This window comes from Liolophura sinensis, chromosome 8, assembly GCF_032854445.1.
Source record: "Liolophura sinensis isolate JHLJ2023 chromosome 8, CUHK_Ljap_v2, whole genome shotgun sequence".
Lineage (NCBI taxonomy): Eukaryota > Metazoa > Mollusca > Polyplacophora > Chitonida > Chitonidae > Liolophura > Liolophura sinensis.
Window position 1 is genome coordinate 30669531 of NC_088302.1, and position 22896 is coordinate 30692426.

At 36.9% G+C, this 22896-nt stretch overlaps 3 protein-coding genes across 4 annotated transcripts in view; 2 read left to right on the forward strand and 1 right to left on the reverse strand.

The window, feature by feature from the left end:
* Positions 1-6892, forward strand: part of LOC135472246 (rho GTPase-activating protein 7-like) — a 40486-nt gene extending 33594 nt beyond the window's left edge. For both annotated transcript variants that reach the window (XM_064751653.1, XM_064751654.1), the window contains 5 exons: positions 222-368; positions 842-1005; positions 1409-1534; positions 2020-2196; positions 2541-6892. In XM_064751653.1, coding sequence (XP_064607723.1) covers positions 222-368; positions 842-1005; positions 1409-1534; positions 2020-2196; positions 2541-2664 — 738 coding nt within the window. In that variant the 3' untranslated portion in view covers positions 2665-6892. The remainder of the gene's footprint in view (positions 1-221; positions 369-841; positions 1006-1408; positions 1535-2019; positions 2197-2540) is intronic.
* A 1107-nt stretch (positions 6893-7999) lies between these two features.
* LOC135472864 (lysosomal Pro-X carboxypeptidase-like) lies at positions 8000-17287 on the reverse strand. The gene is made up of 9 exons (XM_064752571.1): positions 17123-17287; positions 16596-16736; positions 16204-16305; positions 15513-15694; positions 14319-14476; positions 12525-12697; positions 11775-11936; positions 10971-11164; positions 8000-10064 (listed from the first exon to the last, which is right to left on the reverse strand). Exons 1-9 carry the CDS (start codon positions 17279-17281, stop codon positions 9857-9859), a joined length of 1479 nt encoding a protein of 492 aa, XP_064608641.1. The 5' UTR covers positions 17282-17287; the 3' UTR covers positions 8000-9856.
* Positions 17288-17386: 99 nt separating this feature from the next.
* On the forward strand, positions 17387-21866 carry LOC135473893 (signal peptidase complex subunit 3-like). The gene is made up of 5 exons (XM_064753827.1): positions 17387-17539; positions 18800-18873; positions 19528-19604; positions 20073-20188; positions 21538-21866. Exons 1-5 carry the CDS (start codon positions 17397-17399, stop codon positions 21668-21670), a joined length of 543 nt encoding a protein of 180 aa, XP_064609897.1. The 5' UTR covers positions 17387-17396; the 3' UTR covers positions 21671-21866.
* The last annotated feature ends 1030 nt before the right edge of the window (positions 21867-22896 follow it).

Below are 22896 nucleotides of genomic sequence, written 5' to 3' on the forward strand. Positions count from 1 at the left end.
AGTTAGAATAAAACTCTAACTGAGGTAAATTGACCAGAGGCCCTATTTCACCGGTTATGTGTGACCATTTGCCAGGTATCACAATGTCGTTGTTGCTCTGCTTTTACTCTCCATACTGTACATCTGTAATTATGTTGTGCCTTATTCACCCTTTGATAATGGATATATCTTGACATTGGCCGCCATAAAAATTTAATCTCTGTATCTGTCTCACCTGTCAGATCTCAGCAGAAACCTTAACGAGATGTCGCTTCTCTTACATGGAGGAAGGAGAGCCTGTGTCTCTGGAGGAGTTGTGTAAGACGGATGAGTTATCTGCCCCTGATATCACAAATTATGTGGACTCGTGTATAAAGGGCATCCTGAAGGTAAGTTTAATGTGGAAATAATCATGGGACAATCAGCTGACAATATAATTACTGAAGTTAGCTACACCTATGTCTCACCTATGTGTTTCTTGAAGAAAGGTTTAGTGTGGGAATGTTCGGAAGATGTAAAGTGTGAATACCCTTCCAATTGAGACAGGGTAAGACTGCTGATGGATAAATCAATGTCAAGAAAAAAAAAAGTCACATGATACATTCAGACTTTTTTTTTTACCTTAGGTGACAAAAGAGATTTATCCAAAAACTCACCTATCAATTATATTCATAAAACATAATGTTAGGGTACTTGATCAGGTATGGTCGTGGGTTTCCCCCGGGCTCTGCTCGGTTTCCACCCACCATAATGCTGGCCGCCGTCGCATAACTGAAATATTCTTGAGTACGGCGTAAAACACCAATCAAATAAATAAATCAAATTGGGAAAATATTGCAAATGTTCTTTGTTGTCATATTAGGAGGCTCGTGAGAAGTTTAAGAGCTGGACAGCCTTGCCCGGGGTTGAGGATGTGGACTTGTCATACAAGAAGGTTGGGGACGGTCATCCGCTGCGGCTCTGGCGTTGTTCCGTGGAGGTGGAAGCTCCGCCCACTGAGGTCCTCAACAGGATTCTGTCAGAGCAGTAAGTCCTGCGGTATCAGTGATTATGGCAACTTTGTTGGTTTTTCTTAAGCCTTCCAGAAATGTGACTGCTGTCATTTACACCTGTAAGTAAACTGTGCTTGAGTATGGTGTATCACACCAGTCAAATAAGGCAAAGGGGATATGGTGCAGACTTTCGGCCGAAAAGCGACCAGTGCAAATTTAGTTGAAATTTTTGCTGTTTTGGAATTACCTTTCACAAAAAATATGGGACTTGTCTGTGCATATATGAGGAATAGGTAAAAAATTAGTCTCATTGAGCGTCAAGTTGAGTTTTTTTGGGGTTTTTTTTTTTCTTTTTTGTAGCTTTTTGGTCAGTACATGTGGGCTTATTCTTAAAGTCTTGAATTATTAGATACAGTAATTGTTAGGACGCCTTTCAGATATCTGTGGGATGAAGACCTGTTACAGTGGAAGACAGTGGAGAAAATCAACAACCAGACCGATGTATTCCAGTATGTGAGGAACTCCATGGCACCTCATCCAACGAGAGACTACTGTGTCCTCAGGTAAGCATGCATGCAGTTATGGTAATGCAAGCGGGGATGCAGGTATGCATGGAACTAAGAAATTTCCACATTTCATAGTTAGAATATTTATGGTACACATAATTCATAGTTCTGCGTCATTACATAGGTCAGTTGAGGCTCTAACCACTTGCCACATTAGTGTAAATATGATCTTATAGATTGAAATGTCACCTTTATCTATGCCAGAGTGCTGATATACATGTGCCACTGTGTTACTTGTTCAGGAAGATTTCCTGAGTATAGCTAAACAATAGCCTGTTTGTGATTGAAAAATGTGCACATGTAGGGGAAGCATTCCCTGGCAATATTTGAAAGCATTTTGAATCTACCATTTATGTATTTCTGGGGTTTGTATTTAATTGCTAATTTTTACCTGAGTGCTCAACATGATTTGATTAAAATGTTGTTAAACTATATACATGATGACTGATACTTAGTGTTGGTACTTTACCATCCCCCTCCAGATCATGGCGGACTGACCTGGCTAAGGGAGCCTGTGTGCTGGTGTCCACCTCCATAGATCACCCCGGGGCACCCCTGCTGGGAGGGGTGAGGGGAGTCGTCCTGGCCTCTAGGTACCTGATAGAGCCCTGTGGGTCGGGCAAATCCCGCCTCACCCACCTCAGTCGTATAGATGTCAGGTAAGTCAAAATATTCTGTTGGGTGAACAAAAATGTCAGCCTGCTTTGTCCCCAACTCAACTTTACAAATAGAACTGTCGGATAATTTCTAATGCATCTAATGAATTTTTTCATGGAGACCATATGTTAGTGTGACTAGATTTACGTCTATTGGCGTTTTTTATTGTCTTGTAAAGATATTTCATGCAGTTGTGTGTGAAATGTTGTTGTCGTAATGTTTGATTTGATATTCTTGCATTCAGAGATTTTGCAAGTATGATATGAATGATGATTAATGAGAATAATTTGGTAAAAATGTTTTTGGTAGATTAATAATTAATAACTAATTTAATTTCATGTTTCAGAGGGAAAGGTCCAGAGTGGTACAGCAAGGTATACGGTCACATCTGTAGCAACTTCATGTGCAAGATAAAGGCATCTTTCACACACGGAGACAACATTTCAGAGGGGCCAGAAACAAAGGTTTAACAAATTGTTCAACAGGCTTAAGGATACCCATGAATAAACTGCACAAAATTGTAGCAAAAAAGTAACCTGGTTTAGCAGAGATTGAGTCGAGTGTTCCCTAAAATGGAGGCAAGCAAAAAGGGATAAATCTTCACACCTGAATTTGAGATGGGTACAGATTGATGGAGGCATCTTCCTAGCAAAGGACAGATGCGAAAAGGGATTGAAAGAAAAAAGGGTGAATTTTACAAGACTTCATTATTTTCCCAGGATACAGCCAAACACTGAAACCAGGAAGACATGCAGGTTTTTTTTTTTTCCTCATAGAACTGCCTCGACAGATAATACTACTGTGGGGCGAAAAATCATGTTGCAATCGCAACAATTTGCATGAAGTCATGGTGGCTGCCTGATCATGGCTAACATTTGTCACTGCCCTGAAATGTTAGTAAAACCAGCAGAGTCACTGGAGAAATGCCATTTTTGTGATGAACTGTAAATTTGGGTCTGTACTCAGCTTATAAAAATAGTGTTATAATGTATATATGTACTCGTGGGAGAAAACAGTGCTGTACAAAGTTACATCCCCCCCCCCCCTCCATTGTCATCTGCAATCTGTAATTGAAATGTGCCATTTTTTTTCAGTCTGTCACTTAAGTCTCTCTTTTTTTTTTTTTTTATTGATGTCGTATTGACATTATTTGCATGATTCACTGTTTGTCTCAGCTGCTCAGCGTTCCCATTCTGCATGGAGTTGTCTCCCCTTACAGCTGTGAGCATTCTAATCTGACTTCCTTTCTCGATGTTCATGTCTCACTGAATAAAACCATTCCTGGCCAGAGGCCACTTTCAGAAAAGCTTCAGTCATAAATGACTTGTATTGACATTGTCTAGCCTATAAAGGCATAAGATACATGTAGTATAACTTTGTGAGTAAAATCAATTTAAAAACTTTGATGAAAGTTGACCATGAAATCAGCCAATGAAATTTGCATAATGATTCACCTTCAGTAATATTCATGACATTAATGTTGGGAAAGATCCTGCCTTAGGTATCACACTAAGAGATCATGTGATATTAGTTGGCATGGAAACATTATGGGTCTCAATGGGGGTCTTCTAGTTTACCACTGAGTGGAGATAGTTTTGTGATAGTTGCCATGACAGTACCATACTCTGTGTTCATTTGTAATGTGCCATGTTCTAACAGTGCTAGTACACAGCATTTTACAGTTTTTTCCCCGCTCTTTGTCATGGTGTGAAATAGAAGTGCTACCTCTTGATTAGTTGCTGCCAAATGACATAATAATGCAAAGACAGGTCTTATTTCGCGTATTGTAATCAGAATGTTTCTTGTCACACCAGCTAATACTGATTGTTGCACTCGCTCGTTACACGGTTATCACAGTTAATTGTAAGACAGGTTGTTAAGTTACTGAACTTAACGTTTCTTTTATTAAAATACTTCACAAACTGATGATTAATTTATATGGCACCAGTAGAAAATATTGAACATATTTTAAGCGTTTTATCAAAGGGCTTCTAAATGTAATAAATACTGGTAAATATTTTCACAACTATAGTGCAACAGTATGCAATTTTCATACATAGTAAATATTATAACGTACGAACGTTTTCGGTATTGAAACTGAGAACCTGAAAGTTGATGGAACTGATATTAAAACTATATATGTATCTTAAGCTACTGGCCGTAAGTGGGAAGGTCTGACAGCAACCTGCGCATGGTTGTGGGTTTCCCCCGGGCTGTGCCCGGTTTCCACCCACCATAATGCTGGCCGCCGTCGTATAATTGAAATATTCTTGAGTACGGCGTAAAACACCTGTCAAATAAATAAACAAATAAATCTTAAGCTAAAACTGTGAAAATCTTAATCTTCCTTTTTTGTTTGAACTTGAGTAAATTGCTAACTTGATTTTCTAGTGATGATCTAAGATTAATAGCCTCACCCGATTCTGTATCACCCCCTTTATCACCCCTCCCCATCAATTCTCCTTACCCCTGAGGGTTTACACAGTAAACATACAGAACTCCTAACCAATATGTAAATAAAATTCCCATGTCATTTAGTTTCCTGCATGTAAGAAAAACACAAAAAGAGTAATCCATTATAGCCTAGCTAAATCTGGTTACAGGTCAATTATAGGACATTGTAAATTTGAAATATTCTTGAGTACAGTGTAAAACACAAATCAAATAAAAAAGTAAATAAATAAGTTTCCAGTATCTGCAGAATATTATATAATAAAGTTACAGCATGATACATGTATTATTTTACTCTTTGTACTGTAGCTGTGCTAGCTATTATTTTCAACATCAACTCCTAACATCTGTTTTTTTTTTTTTAGTGTCTAACAAAATCAAATCATTAACAATGGGATGAAAAGGCCACTAAGTTGTATTTAATAAGTTTTCCTGAATCTTTGTGTGAAGTCATTTCTTCAGATTACTGTATGTAAATCTTTATGATCATGGCTGAGGCTGTATTGAATATCGTAAGTGGGGATGGTCTGACAGCAACCTGTGGATGGTCGTGGGTTTCCCCCGGGCTGTGTCCGGTTTCCTCCCACCATATTGCTGGCCGCCGTCATATAAGTGAAATATTCTTGAGTAAACCACCAAATCAAATAAATAAATAAATAAATAAATACTGTATGGAATAACATCTCCAAACACTAGTGCTTATGTTCTAGAGGATAAAATCACAACCTAGCTTACGTGTATGCAGATAGCATGGTTAGCAAATCTTGGCTTGGTTGAAGAATTGACCAATTGTCGCTGACATTCTATAGCGGTAAGAATTACTGCATATGTTATATAGTGAGAAGCATTTCTAGTATTCATTGATATTACTGAATAAAAACAACATTTTATTTTCCAACGGAATGCACAAAGTTGTCCTCTGTGTTAGTGTCTGTACATACGCTTTATGATGATATCTTGTTTTACTGCCAAGGAAAAGGATGAGGTTGTTAAGGAATAGCTGTTGCCCATGTGAGGTATATTTTCTTGAAACAGAACCTCAGCATGTCATCATCGCAGCAAAGCAAGCTATTTTAGTCAAGGATGTGCTTCAACTATGTGCTTCTCTATTTATATTATGTCATTTGGTATGTTGTGTCAACTGAGAATTTACAAGTCATTAGATAATGGTCACAGGGAAAATAAATTAATATGACCTCTGGCCTTTTATGGGTGATGAAAACCATACTTTACATGAAATTGAGGTGGGATTTAGTTGATGCTTTTTATTGAAAATTGTGACCACCAAAAATATACAGTACCGGTAATTTACTTTAAAAATGTTCTCGGCAGTACACAATGCACAAGTGTTGTGGACCTCCGATAGATGTACAATGTACATGTACTTAATGTTGGTTTCAAGTCGTATTTTTTGTCTTATGTATCATTTATTTTGCAGCTTTAAAATACGGGTCCTTGTTGGTAGAATTTGGAAAAGGTAGCAAAACTGTGCCGTATAATATTTTCGACGTCGGGCTGTTAAATGCATTTACCTAATAAATTGTTTTTTTGTGGTGTCCCAGGGAGATTGTGCGTGTGAAACTAAAGAGAGGGTGTCTGAAGTGATAGTCATAGACTTGTTAGTTGAAATGAGTTACCGTTAACAGGCTCCAATTACCTGTCATTTGTACAAGCAACCAATAAGGTTTAACAGTTCTGCTGTCAAATTTGAGCTCTTGTGGCTCTGTTAAGATATTTACCTTTCATTTATACATGTATAAGCACTGAATAAGGTTTCCTATTTCTGCTGTCAGATTTTGGAGTTCTTGTGATGTCCTCTTATCTACATTACCTGTTCTATGACTATAATAATCAGAAATAATCCTATTTCATTGGTACTAGTTTATTATTTTTGCTCTACCCTTTAATAAACACTCATTTGTTCTGGCATAATTGTAAAACAGGACGTGGCAAAGAAAATGCTACTTCTCATCGCTGACCAATGAACCTGTCCTACAAGAAATGTAGAAATGACCAATGAACTGTAAGCATTATACACACACTGTATCTACTTATGTATACCTATATCTGTATGTATATTCTGAAACTCTACTGTGATATTTCTCTGTCTGCGACCAGTCAGCTGGTCTCTCCACTTGTGGGTCATTTTTACAGATAACCTGTATTCAGTAACCAAATAGATGACCTTCAGAAAATCCAGAAGCCATTGTACGTCAAAGGTGGAAATAAATGTGATTTATTTCTGAACACGAATACTGTGTTGGAGAATGTCTTTTGTTGATACGACCATTTTTATTTATTTGTTTGTTGCATAATGTCTTCATACTCCGGACTGTTTCACGTTTATGGCAGAAGTCAGTTTTATAGGTGATGAAAACCAGATTTCTTAGAATAAACCACTGACCTAAGTGATGTAAGTGGTAAACTTTCCCACGTTACAACCAAACCTGAACATGTAACATGGGAAGGAAAGTGGTTTTCAGTGGAATTCAAATAAAACCACCTTTACTGTCTTTGTGAATGCTGTCATTGAGACCACCAAGTTTGTACCAAAATAACAAAACCAAAAATTCCAACTGATACAAAAAAAAACCTACCCTATTTTTTCTCTAAATCTTGGGTTACCCGTAAAAATGAATTTCATATGTTTAGCCCCAGTTATAAGGTTGTGATGTAATACGAAATCCTGCTTCTCCACATGAATTTCCTTCAGAATGATGGGTGTAACACATGGACATTAGTCTATCTGGTAACGTACTGATCTCCCTCTACAGTGTGATTTCATCTTGTATGATTTTCACGCTAGTCAATATTCTCGCCCAGGTTCTGAGGACAGGAGGGGAAAGGGAATCTGAAGGATAATACAGAAATGGCAAAAAAATGTTCAAAGGAAAAGAAAATGCCAATGTAAAGTATAGGTGTGATAGAAAGTCATTAATAACAGTTTGATTTATTTCTTTAAAAATTTTTCAATGTAGGAAAATGCATCTGAAACTTTGGATTCTAAACTTTGGTGGCCTTTTCTGACTATACTGGCAACAGTAGTATCATGGTTTTATCACTCACCGAGACTTCTGGTATTTCAACAATAAAATGTATGCACATACAGATCCATTAATAGATTTATCTAAAACTGGCCATAAAACAAACTATTTCAAGCAAACTATTTATATCTTGTTCAAAACAGACCACTGCAGAATCTGATGTTTTCAAACCATTTTACTCTGTTGAAAAACTTATAAAAACTATATTCCTGGAGAGTGTTCAATGGCTTTTCACGTGATAAATACTTCATTTTAGTGTTTTCTCTGCCTTTAATAACCCAAGAAATTCACAGAAACAAACATCTGGAATGTACAGCACTTTTTTACTTATCAAATAATGTAGAACATCAAGCACACCTGTATAACAGGGACGCAACCCGTATGAAGGCAGAAGGCTGAAGTAAGCACAAAATGCCCCTATTTCAATATCTTTTATAGGTATGTGGGTGGCATGAGAACATATAAGCTTGTGGAGGCAATATCAGATTACAGGTAGGTGGAGATGTTCAGCTGTTTTGATCAGGGTAAGGATGGGGGTGGGGGGTCTTAAAAGTCCTGTGTTTCTTCTCTGAAATAAACCCATAGTTACATGGGTAGAACACAGTACAGTTTCTTAATTTTAATAAATGCCCTAAGGGTTATACATACATACTGTACATAGTTACATTACACACCTGTACACATACACATGTAGACAAATATAGAGAAATGCCTGAACAAAAGTAAGCAAACCATCTGTAGCACATGTTAACTGATGTATATACAACCTGAAGGCATGCCACAAGAGTACAAACATCCAGGTAAGCAAACTACAAATTCCTTGATCACTACGATCAAAAGGACAATACTCTGCATTTCTGTCCTACCTACCTAATTGTAAATACTCTTTTCAAACATTCAATGGATTGGTCCTTAGCCCAATGCCAATTACAAGATCCACAACAGATCATTCAAATCTGTGTGTAATAGACGGAAGTCCATGGTCCTCTGTATCAGGAGCACAAGTGCCAACCCATGAACTAACTTTTGTCTTAATCCACTTATAACTTTTTTCCTGAAGTTGCTGATGAAAAGACACTAATTTATCGCCATTGAAAACATGACCTCCTTTGACAGTAATAATGACAAGTTTTCAGTTCCAATTTATGCCATTCACAATACAAAGAAAAAAAATTATTGGCACACAACAGAAATTTCTGAGTACCAGTTCAGCTTCAATTTTCGCATTCCCGTCAATTATACATACAGGTAATATGGAAATGTAGAAAAAGAAAAGACCTTTTTCAATGTAAACTAAATTCACAATAGTACAGCACCTTTCCTGCCTTAAGTCACAACGTGCAATAGTTTTGTATAAACTGGAATCCAATGGTATTTTTGTGCAATCTGGGTTATGTGCACACCTAATCAGCAAACAATTCACTGCTCGAAAAACTAGATACCGAATTAGACACCTGAATTCACTTAAATTTTTAATGAACATTACATTAATCTAACATGTATGCCAGCAACCTGTGGATGGTCATGGGTTTCTCTCGGGTTCTGTCCGGTTTCCTCCCACCGTAATGCTGGTCGCCGTCGTATAAGTGAAATATTCTTGCGTACGGCGTAAAACACCAATCAAATAAATAAATAAATTAATCTAACAAAGGAATTTCAAATGTCTGCACAATTCGAAGACACTTCAATACATCAATAAAGACCCAAAAGACCAAAATCAACACATGTATTTTAGTAATAAATCAACACATGTATTTTAGTAATAAATCAACACATGTATTTTAGTAATAAATCAACACATGTATTTTAGTAATAAATCAACCTGAAATTTCTAAATAATTCCTTTTCCACTCAAAAAAATATTCATCTGCCTGGAATGAGAGGACTTAGAAAACAACATTTAACTTTCAAATGATCTATTCAATTACATGGCTGCCGTTGTATAATTAACAATTCTTGAAAAAGTTGATTAACTCCATAACTCTAGTAGCTCCTGTTTTTCATCTGAAGGTGTAAAGACTTGAACACCAATAGCAAGATGTATGGCTTCTCACAGCCTATTTCAGAAGGCAAGATTTTCGAAGGTATTGTATCGTTATAATCAGATGTCTATGTTTTTTTGTTTTGTCTTTTATATTTTTATAGTAATACTATACAACTGCATTAATTATTTAAAATTCTTCCAGTAATCTGATATCCAGCCCTGGATGATCTTTTTCTCCTGTGTCCGTGCTGCCACCACATCAGTAGGATCAGCTGGGTTAGAGCTCCTTAGGTCTAAATGATGAGCGCCTTCAGGTATTACTATGGCAACCAGAGTGGGCGATATGGATTTCAGCACTCCTGAAGTTGACCAGGGGTCTAACAAACCATTGCTGAAATTATAAAACAGGAAGATATTGGGCTAGTAAGTTATGACCTTACAATTCATACACGTACACGCATAAAGCCTTGACATATGCGGAGGAAAATGTTGAGTCAGAGTTTTGATGTGTATCTTCCAGTTTCTTTCCAACAAGGTAGGCCAATGATAAAACCATATGTGGGTTTGACAAAGAATAAAGTCTGACCCTAAAATTGTGCCCGGAACGGGGTGGGGGGGATGGGGGGATGGGTGGGGGGGTAATGGAAGCAATACGTAGTCACACTGCTTAGAAGGCCTTTAAAGTGATCTCATGTGAGTTTTGCTGGAGATAACACACATTCAACCGACACGATATACACTATAAGCACTTATCTGTGGGTTAAGTTAAACCTATGGGAAAGGGGGAAAGCTTGTAAAACTTGCAACAGGCCAATGGTTTACTCGTAGCACCTTTGTTTTCTCACTTCATAACAAATTACTGCTGTTTTAGGAGCTGGGCATTAAACAGCTACTCCAGCATCAAGACCTATATATATCTTAAAAGCAGGGTTAAATGATAAGTATTGAGATTTCTTAAATTATTAAAAAAAAACTTAATTGTATTAACACCTCTGTTGTTAGTTTCGGAGTAGAATATGGAAACAAAAGCTGACATATAGGTGTACGACCTACTTTCAATCATGCGTGACATCATTCTGCCTGATTCGTTACATTTGTTACATAATGTTATTCATCATAATCTTTTTTAACCGCATCGTTAGCTCTGTTCTATCATGTATCTTTCACATCAGTTTAACAATGCCGCCTTGCATACCTTGGGACTAACGTAGCAATTTAAACACCAATCAAGTAAATAAATCCAATTTCAAGGATTCTTTGAGCATAATTATTCAAAATAATAAGAACTCAGCCTTACCTAAAAATAATGTTAGAAGCTGCCTTAAGGTTCCTGCTCCAGTAGACTAGGGGACCCCAATCGGGTCTGGGGGTGAGAGGGAAGTGCCAGTTCTTGGAACAGCCAGCAGCATATGATGTAAAGTTCCATGAGAAAGGCTCAAACATGTCTGACTTGCCATCTGCACAGATGGCCTGGACCATCTCTGTACATGCCTGAGAACAAGATAATCATTGGTCTCACTGGTAACTTTTGTTTTTCTGAATAATTACCCTCCTGTACTAAGCTGGTGAAAAGACAACTGAAATGTGTATGTTTTACAGTAAATATCTTATGTATGTATTTTCAAACGATTTTCCACCAACCAATCACCCTTCTGTGCTCATGGTTTGCACAGCAGGCCATTAAATGCTGATTTACTGTGTATTTACAAACATCTTGTGTTTTAGATGCAATATTAACTTGTGACAAAGATTCAAATACATGAACATTGTTCAACTGCAATAAAAAGAAACAACTGCTAATAAAAGTGTATAATATATAAATTAAGGTAGCTGTTTGGTTGTATCGATGAAGAACATGAGACTACAGCGGAATACACAAAATCTTTCACCTCTGGCATAAATAAATGTCTTGGGCATGTGGGAGAAACACAATGAAATTGAATTGGCTCTTGGGCTCATCAAAAAACAGGGCTCATATCACAATTCATAGAGCTACATTATAGCCGAAAAGTTTTGGAGACATTACATTCAAAAGAGCTGTGGACCAAAATACAAACTTTCTACTAGATAAATGGACAATAACAATAATGGCTGAACTCACCTGGTAGCCCCACCCCTTGTCTCCTAAAGACGCTGTTCCTTGCTGGTTAATGTCTAGACATTTAGCCTGACCTGTGTAGTTATAATACAAACTGACAGCTTCAAAGATGCCTTCCAATAATGGCTGTCCAGTCAAAGGACTTGATAATGATCCACAAGCTTTCTGTAATACAAAAAGAAACCGTGTGTAATTTCAAGATTTCCTGACCCAGGATTCATACACAACATTGTAAATTAACACAACAAAATATGAGTAGTCTGCCCCTGAAATACGTACTGGCCATCGACAGGTGCCCATGATCGATGCCAACTGGTGCCACTACCATATCAGCATTTCAACTGCCCAAACACCAACAGTTTCTACAGAGGAAGACAGAATGAATCACAAATTTAAGAAAACTGCAGAAGTCTGATAAGGGCATTGTAAACAGCCAAAATTATAATCTTAACTTCAGGATGTGACCAATGGCCAAGGTCACGTCCCATCTCCACTTCAAACATTCAAGGTACGACAGCAATGAGTGCATTCACTGAAAAGTTATGGCTCAGTCAGACTAAATGTCAGAATCAATGCTCACAGCCAAAGGCAAATAAAATGACAACTATATAGATTGTAGTTAAACAGGTAGACCTTAAGGGGAGGAAACAAAAACATATTAGATTCTTCGCAACAGATTCTTCGCATCCAAATTCCTGCACTGTAGAGAGAAAATTATCACATTATCATATAAAAAGCAGTCAAAATGATCACCTTTATCGGCCAAGCTGGCAGGGGTTCCAAGAAGCTGGCAGGGTAGGGGTAGTTGACCATTGCTAAATTGCCCCAGGTATCAGAGAGCCAGGATTTGAAGTCAGCCACATCCTCAACATTGGCTAGAGGTTTACACAACCTGAACATAGAGCTGAGGCTCTGGCGCCCTGCTCCTACAACAAGGGTTCAATTTATTTATACATTTGATTGTTGAATTTTTCATTTATAATATGACAGTAAGTTTTATAGGCGGAGGAAACCAGTGTGCCCAGGGTAAACCACTGGCCTTTGGCAAGTTACTGATAAACTTTTCAATGTGTGATATACAGATATACACACCATAATTGATGGAAGACATTTCCCTATGTGAGAATCACATTTAACAAGATAAACACACAATTAACACAGAACAATTATGTTTCCTTGCTGTGCATTTATCGCTATGATTCCTAGAAAATGCATGTAAAACACCTATCAAACAAACAGAGTCCTAGAACATGTACATGTAGAATCAAGAGGTTGTAATGATCAGACCTCCTTTTAAGAGGTAAACCTCTGCCCTCTGCCCTTTCTGTCAGCATTTAATGATCTCACAATGCCTTTTATGTCTCATTCAAGTTCCCGTCATTTCTGAAACATTTACATTTTTCGTTCTAGAAACAGCAAGAGTTCTAAACCTCAAGAAAAGAAATGATAGAATGAATAATAGGCAGTTTTTCAAATACATTATCGGTACATCAAAAAAGGGGGTATAATTTTAAAGCATTGATACTCCCTTTCAAAATACTTCAGCCCTAGTGGCAGAGACAAGATCTGATTGATTATATTTCGTTCTAGAAACAACAAGAGTTCTAAACCTCAAGAAAAGACCCTCGTGATAGAATTCATGATAGGCAGTTTTTCAAATACATTGTCAACATAAATAATCGGTACATCAAAAAAGGGGGTATAATTTTAAAACATTGAGACTCCCTTTCAAAATGCTTCAGCCCTGGTGTTAGAAACAAGATCTGATTGATTTGATCGGTGTTTTATGCCATACTCAAAAAGATGTCTTATACGATGAGCTGTCTGCAGTACGGTGGGAGGAAACCGTGCACAGCCAGGGGAAACCCACGACCAACTGCAGGTTGTGGCAGAGATGAGAAGTCAAACAACAAACTCAGTTAATTGGTTTCTGCAGATGTAGTGGTAATGCCAAAAATGGACACATGAACTACCAATGTGACCTGCAATATAACTAAATAAATATTTTCTTTCTCTGGTATGTTTTTTTTTTAGGGCAAACCCAGCTCAAGTACATAAGATTTACAATTTTAAAAAGTTCACGAATTTTGCAATTAATGGTAATTAAAACACATGCACGGCTTCAACAATGAAACAACCATATCATGTTTTTGTGCTTTTTATGGATGCAAAAAATTGAGTTCTATACATGCAATACTTTTTGAGATACCACCTTTAACATTTATCACCACATTAATTCCAATACACGAGAAGCGAAGTCATTGTTTTTTGGAATTAAGGAATCAACGCTTGAACATCTCCCTGTACTAGTTTGCTGTATATGTACCAGTATGCAACATCTTAACTCAAGACCACCTTTAACATTTAATTAACTTAACATTGTTGTAACTGTTACTGGATGTTAACACTAACGGTTCGGGTATGATTTAGCTATGCCTGTACTTCATAAAGGTGAGCTAAAAATTCAACCCCATGACTTGGCCTGTAGAGAACACTTATGCGTACATATAGAAGCTGTGTTTTTTTTGTAAATAAAAAGGCACTTACCTGTGCTTCCTACTTTGTTAATGTCTGCCCATGACTGCCTAATGTTATCTGCACAGGTAGGAGAAGCTTTGACGTAAGGCTTTGTGGCTGTGGACATGTATGCTTCACAGTTTGTCAATTCAGAGAATTCAAAGATGGGTGCTGAAGCTGCCAGAGACCTGATGTAAAGACGAACACAGCTGATATTACACAATTCAGAGTTACTGATTTAAATACCGTAAGTATGTTTTAATAACAAACACCAAAAATTCACTAAACTCCACTTAGTTTCATGTAAATCAGTAATATTTCTTTCTTAAATCTGGCATTATCCTCATGACACCTGTATATGAACAGGCAAATACATGTACCAGTAAGAAAAGACAGATAAATCCGTAGTATCATTGTCGAAAATTATGATCTCTGGAAAAACGTCTTATGTACTCAATTTGGTGTGTATCAAATCAAGCAGGAATAAAATGTGTGCAAATACCAGTAAGAAAAGACAGATAAATCCGTAGTATCATTGTCGAAAATTTTGATCTCTGGAAAAACGTCTTATGTACTCAATTTGGTGTGTATCAAATCAAGCAGGAATAAAATGTGTGCAAATACCAGTAAGAAAAGACAGATAAATCCGTAGTATCATTGTCGAAAATTATGATCTCTGGAAAAACGTCTTATGTACTCAATTTGGTGTGTATCAAATCAAGCAGGAATAAAATGTGTGCAAATACCAGTAAGAAAAGACAGATAAATCCATAGTATCATTGTCGAAAATTATGATCTCTGGAAAAACGTCTTATGTACTCAATTTGGTGCGTATCAAATCAAGCAGGAATAAAATGTGTGCAAATACCAGTAAGAAAAGACAGATAAATCCGTAGTATCATTGTCGGCCATTATGATCTCCGGAAAAACGTCTTACGTACTCAATTTGGTGCGTATCAAATCAAGCAGGAATAAAATGTGTGCAAGATCACCCAGATTCAAGCAAAAACAGAAAAGATGAATGTTTTCAGCTGTTACAGGCACAATGACTTTCATAAAATGTGATCATTTACTTCAGCTGGACATCTTTAAACATTAAGTCTGATTGTTTAATAGGATAATACAAATCCACCATGATTCTCATGCTTCTGGTTTCTATACATATTTACAGAAATCTAATATTTCTATTGGGTTAAGACCTATACTTGTATAGCATTTACCTACCCGACCACCACATTTGGGTACTTAAGCCTGAACCAAGAAGCCAGCATTCCCCCATAGGATCCCCCAAAAGCCACCACAGGTGAGTTCTTAGCTCCAGGTAGAGAAGATTTAAGGGAGGTAATCAGTGAGCCAAAGTCAGCCAGGGCTTGTTCTGAAGTCAGGTAGTTCAAGTGGTGGGCATCCTATAAAAACAAATATTGATAAAGTCACAATCATACATTATAATTTGAGAGGAACTTCCTACAGTTTGTCAGATGGTTCAAGTACTAACTCACTATAGGCCTAACTACTAGCCTCTCAATTCAATGAGGTTGTGAGCTCAAATCCAGCTTTCACTGCGCTAGCTGGGTACCGCTCTAAGTCAGCATGTTTTTTCAGGTTCCACCACCCATTATAAATCTGATACGGGCTGTATCCTTAGTAGATGTGCCAAATTCTTGAGTAGTGAGTGAGTGATTGGGGTTTAACATCGTACTTACGAATTTTTCAGTCATACGACAACTAGGGAATCCTTAGAGTGCATGTAATGTGCCTCCTTGTTGCAGGAGGGCAAATTCTTGAGTGAAACACCAATCAAATAAATAAATAAATCATAATAAGGGCTCACGAATTACATTACTTTGGCAACTATATAATCTACAAGTAAAGTAGTCCTTACATGTACACCTAGCCATGAAATATAAACACTTACCTTGTACGATTCTGATCCATAAGGCATAGATAACCCATAGTATCTATGTTCAGCAAATATCAGCAGGGCTTTAAATTCTGGAGCAATGTCCCAAAGAAACCCCTGAAAGCAATAGTAACCCACCCAGCTTAAGCAAGAACATTACAAAGAAAAAAAAGAATTTATTGAATATTAGGAACAACAAATGCTAACCGTTTCATACCAGAGTTCATTTAGTACCACTGCCGGTAAGGTACATTTAGCATTTTACACTTCTCTAAAAGCTAGTGTTAATGGAATCATATTTATAGGAAAACTATAGCCAAACGCTGCTTAATACTTAGATTGTATTGGGTACACATACTAATATTCTTACATGCAGTGTAGAATAGATTAAAATGTTAAAATCTTACAGTGTTGTTGCAAAACCATGTTATGTCACCCTCATTTCCTGTGTAGAGAAAAATGGGTCCTTCGTTTTTATCCCAGAATTGATCTGCCAGCAAGTAGCGCTGTTGGTACGTGTCTGTATTCTCAAACCCAAAGTGATCCACCTGGAAAAAAAGATTGGCCGGTACAAAAAGGTTTCAGGAAAATATGCTAATAAACCTAACTCAAGAATATTTCACTTACACAATGGTGGCCAGCACTCATTTTAGTTTCAGGGTAGAGCCAGCATACTGATTATACATGTGTGCATCCAGAAGGACTCCCTAGTTATGAAAGTTAACTCTAAATAGTATACCTGTAAACAAAAGTAAATGAAGAGTTAAACACGGGACTTCAGCTTTGAGTCTCATTGCTTTGGATATGGCTGTTGTTACTAGTAGAACTTAAATCTGACGTCTTATAATACACGACTTAATACAACTCTAATAAGTGTTATATTATTTCAGTCCCATCAATTGATATGTATCATATATCATCTCTATCATACAACCTGCTGCTTGAAGTAGAAAGTTTTGTAGTCAATCTTTCCTGCAAGATCTGTTGGATTTCTGGGATTGTATGGAGATATGCGTCGTATTCCAGCTGCTTGCGGGACAAAATTTCCAAAAATAACGACACAAACCAAGCCAAAAAAGCATCCCACATCCATGGTGTTGTCACTATCTTATCATGTGCCGAACGCCACATGATCTAGCAACCGAGGCGTTAAATGTACGAGTGCCAGCTGCTTTGACGGATACCTTGATGACTGAAAAAGAGGAAACATGAACACGTTGTTGTCCAGAGCGAATACAATATTCGCTTTCACACTTAGTGTGATGGCGGCACTAACATTTGGATGCTTTTTGTCGACAGCATTCAGTGAACATAAAGCCGATGTAGTTATTCACACGGCGAAGGCCATTGTGTAAGTGAAATGTGCTTTGCTTTCTTGGGTTGATGTTGTTGTTGTTGTTGTTGCAGTAGGTAATGATATTAGTGATGACGTGGGGTTAGTATGATTACTGTCTACGATTTAAACCAATTTCACGTGTTTAAGGAGTTTAAATGGAAAATTCATCGTATGGTACCCTGACGCCAAGAGATGTTAGGAGTTTTATGATCCACAAAATGTTGATTTATAAGTTGTTAATGGGAGCCACCAGATGGTCATGCATTGATAGAGAGTTATCAGTAATAGTTTAGTTCAACTAAATTAAACGTTGAGATCTATGTTCAACAGTTTCTGATATTTACATGCCTCAGAGTTTGATCACTGAATTAAAGAAACCCAGTCTGTCCAATCAGCAAAGCACTTTACGCAATGAAGTGAGTCTTTAATTCCACTTTGAAACGGCTGCACATGTCGATTTCTTGTGTGGATTAAGGGAAAAAGGATCGTTTCAATCACTCATACATGTCTAAATCTAGTTTGGACCAGCTATTTTCAGTAAATCTGATCAAGTGTTGACTTTTCTGTCCTCAAAATCCAGGTGTGCACTTGCGTATCAGGTGAATCCTAAATCCAGATTGTGTCTAACGCCACGTGCAGAAAATGTGGATATGAAAATGAAGAGATAGCTGTTCACACTTGACATTTCTCGCTCAACTGACTGGGCAAATTGTTCTTTCTGTTTCACATCCATGAATAAACTTCTAAACATCTCTAAACTTGTCATTTAAGACTGGCTGACAGGTCCTGTCTTCTTTGGTTGATTTCCATATGTGAAGGCCTGCGGTTCCAAAATTTTTTTACTCCCGACTCGCCATGACAACACAAAGTTATTTTGATGAGCGAAAAGGAAATATTTCTGTTGATTCCAACAACATTTTGACTGGGGAATTTATCTATACTTGCAGGAGTGGTAATAAAGGTCCCATTCTCTTTAACCCACAACAGAAATTGGTGTGTGCTATTGTTTTACAGTGTATTTAAAGGACCACTTAAACAGATGTTTAGATAATCACTCATTCTTCCCTGAGTTGTGTTTTCCGCCTTCGTGCCTCTCAAGCTCGTTATTAAATTACAGTGTAATGTCTTGGAAGGATAAATCTAGTTGATCCAGTAAGAATCCTACTGTTCTTTGAGGAAGTAGCTTGTGCTGCCTTGAAAAATGATCTACGGTTTACTTTAAATATAAGAAATGTTGTGGGATTGATTGTGTAACTGTTTCTGGGATGGTTTCAGGAAAAATCTTCCAGATTACTCAGCCTCCAGAGAGAAGAGTGATTTGGGTTTTGTGACCTTTGACCTACAAGCTGATATCCTTTGTGATAGTGTTATTCAGTAGCATAGCTAGTACACTTACTTTTCATATTAATATGACCATGGGTCATTTTAAACTGATACAAATATTTGAAGGTGACAAATGTTAATATCTAGGGTAATTCATTCACTTCCTCTGCATGTGTTTTAGACACTCAGATTTGGCAGACAACTAAATAACAATAGCACAATGTCTTGTATTAAACCTTAACTTGACTGTTGTGTATTTTCCAGGAAGATGTTAATGTTTAGTAGATGTAGGGATTAAATTGATACAATAGGTTTTGAGTTCTAACAAAGTTTTGAGTTAAACACTTCAAGATGCCAGAGTGGATTTCATCTACATGAATTGTTTAGTCTTATAGACTGTCTTTGCATTCATTATTTATATACTAGTTATTTTGCTTTGGATTACATATAACTTTCACCATTTGCTTTCATATGATAATGATATCATACACAATAATACTGACACTGGACTGGTACTTGGCTGAGCACCAATCCTCCGAAGTACAAAAATTGCCAATTTTAAAGTTTAGCATGACCTGTAAGGGGTTAAGCCAAAGTCCATAGTTACAAGGCTCTATCCACTGGGACTTTATCATGCCCATATTCTGTTCATCTGTTTATATCCCTAACATAGTTTTTACATCTCAGTCCACTTTTCAATTGGAATGTGAAGCAGTTATTTGTATATTTGACAGCGGAATATCAGACAAGTAGCCATGTAAGTAATGAAGGGTTTTAATCGTCATGACAAATTTATCAAGTAAATTTGACAGCATTTGTAGATGCCAACCTTTTCCCTTTTTTTACTTGCATACAACTGAAAAACTAAAATGTTATTTTTCTGGAAGATTTTTTTGTGTTATGTGTAAGAAAGAAATTCATCTCTATAGAAAATGGACATTTATTTTTTAAACACGCATAATGTGAAAAGCATCTTTAATTTTTGTAAGAACACTTTCATTGTCAGTGTTGACTTTTAATGCTACCAAAATAAATCTGTACAGTCTGATAAAAACTTCATGTTACCAAGTTTATTAACCCAATATGTATAATCTTACTTTATTTTTGATATTTTATTCAAATATCCATAAATTTTAAAGATGTAAGGTTTAATTAACCTCTTTGATAACCTGTGACTATAATTTCATAGGCTCTGATGTTTGTTGCTTGTCTGTGTTATTTGCAGCAATTAAATCAAGTTGTGCTGTGGGATAAAATCATACGCAGAGGAGACAATGCGACACTGGATTACAGAAGCATGACAACAAAATATTACTTCTGGGATTTTGGAAATGGTTTAAAGTATGTATACACATCACACTGCATTTCTAAATCTTTCTCTCATTACTATATTTCACCTTTTTTCCAAGTGAAATGTTTTGCTTGATTCTGATTGGTGCGTCCACATTATAGTGCCGTTTTGCTTGATTCTGATTGGTGCGTCCACATTATAGTGCCGTTTTGCTTGATTCTGATTGATACGTCCACATTATAGTGCCGTTTTGCTTGATTCTGATTGGTTCGTCCACATTATAGTGCCGTTTTGCCTGATTCTGATTGGTTCGTCCACATTATAGTGCTGTTTTGCTTGATTCTGATTGATACGTCCACATTATAGTGCCGTTTTGCTTGATTCTGATTGGTTCGTCCACATTACAGTGCCACTTTGAGTTTTTTGCAGAACTTGATTTTCTTCTTATCAGAAAAACTCTAGCGTCAAAAGTATCATTTTCAGGCTTAGATGTGCTTCTGAAATTGCACTGAACTTCCAATTGCTTCTGAACTTGTAGTCATTGTTGTGTTGTTGCAGAGTTATCCATTTCATGTTTTCTTTTGGTTATCATTTTGTTAGCTTGCCTTTATGAGTAATGGCGCGGTATTGTGAGTGTGGGGAAAAAATGGTGTTGGCATCGTTCGAGTAAGGTTTTTTGTTTGGGTCAGTTGAGTAAGGTTTTTTGTTTGGGTCAGTTAGTTTCACACCTTCCACATCAGCTTTATGAAATTTTGTGGGACTGGTGAACATGATTTGGACATTTACTCATTTTGATTATAAGTTAGGGATGTTTGCATTTTTATTCAAATTAATAGGTTTTGGACTTAGCCAGTTTATCCAAGCCAGTACTACTGTGGGTCAGGGTGAGGTTTTTTAGCTTGGGTCAGCTGTTGCCACAGTTTCTACATCATCTTGTTGAAACTTGGTGGGGATGATGAGCATGCTTTGAAGACTTTAGAAAATAAATAATTTTAACGAATTTGGTATATTTCTATTCAAATTATCAAGTTTTTGACTTTGCCATTTTATCCTAGCCAGTACTATTCACTTTTGTTGGCCAGGTTAAGGTTTAATGTTTGGGTCAGATATTCTAACTGTTTTCCCATCATCTGTATATGAAACTTGGTGGGAATGATGAACAGGGTTTGGTTGGTGTGTGGTTGGTTGGAGTCTATTCCGGTGTGCACACCATGAAGACACCACTGGCTCAACATGAATTTAATTGTCCTGTCAACTTAGGTTGCCATTTGAACTGAAGCCATTAGAGATGAGGTGTTGGGTTTCTCATAACCCTTGTTGTTTTTATGTGGAATATCATTTTTACGTTTCCCATTGTGATTTTTTACATTTCTTGTAACAACCCTTTTTGTACTTTCAGAAACAACAAAAACATCACACTGACGCTGTCTTGGAATGTCATACCTAACGCTGGAACACTTCCCAAAATTGTTGGAATGGGCAGTCACATGTTTGAATTTCCAGATGAATATTCAATATCTCGAGGATTTTAAGTTTATTTCATCTAGAAGATAGATGAAGTGGAAATGTGGATTTATGTGCCCTTGTGTTAACTAGGACTGATATGTGTCTCTTGTTGTCAACTCTTCTCTTTACCCAAATCAAAAAATATCTTCATTAACCTAGTGTCACTTCAAGTAGCCCCATCTCATGTTTCCTGATGTTTTTATTTATATAAAAGTAAATTTAAAAAAAAACAGTAAAATTAATCCTGTGTTCGACTCAGAATAGAGGAGTTTTGAGTTCAAACTCTTTTATCGTCGGAGGTAAAAAAAGTTCTACTGTATTACGTGACCTGTGGGAAATGTTAGACAACTGTTACGTTTACTATAGCATGAGCCTCTGGGAAAAGTCACACAAAATGTTAAATAGAATAAAAGGAAGAGTAAAAGGAGAAAATTAAGAAGCTGAATGAACTGAGGAAATTTCTGAAAGGAAACAAGTGCCAGTTATGCCTCAAGAACACAGCGAGATAGGTGATCGGTAAATTATCGTCAGAGGAACTTGCCTAACATTTTTGACAAGTCACATGATAGGAAGGTAGAACTCCTTTACTGATGAAAGATTTTGAACTCGAATCTTTCCTCTCCTTGGATGGTAATGTGCAGTCTTGTGCTGCGTTTTGTTTAGGGCACATGTACGCCTTTCAGTGCATGTTCTGCATGCTTTGCTTACAATCATAAAGACCTTTACATGCAAATCTTGAATAATGTCAAGGTCACTGGGGTCAAAGTGATGAGGCAGGACGTGAAGTGAAAAAAAAAAAAAAAAAAAAAAAAAAACTCCTTTCTTTGTATTAAAACGTGATACAGTATAGATTGTCTTTATCTAAGATATACACAACCAAAAGCTAAACCTAAACAAGCCTGTTACCTGCATCAAATGTGGTCAAAATAATATGCTGGCTTGGTACATTGCCACTGTCGTATAAGTGAAATATTCTTAAGTGCAGCATAAAACATCAAATAAATAAATCAAGGTCAAATGCTGCTAATGTTTTACACCCATAATAGGCCTCTCTCACTTGGTGATTTCCAGAATTGATTTTGTATACTTAGATACTTAGCATTTGATTTAATGTGCTCGCCATGTGAGAATACAGACCTCTCTCACAATGTAGTTATATAAGATTGAAAGTGAGGCTGGGTATACTAATTTACTTCTGGAAATTGCCATGAAGGACTTGGTCTATGGGAACCAAAGACCCAATATTTAGCCT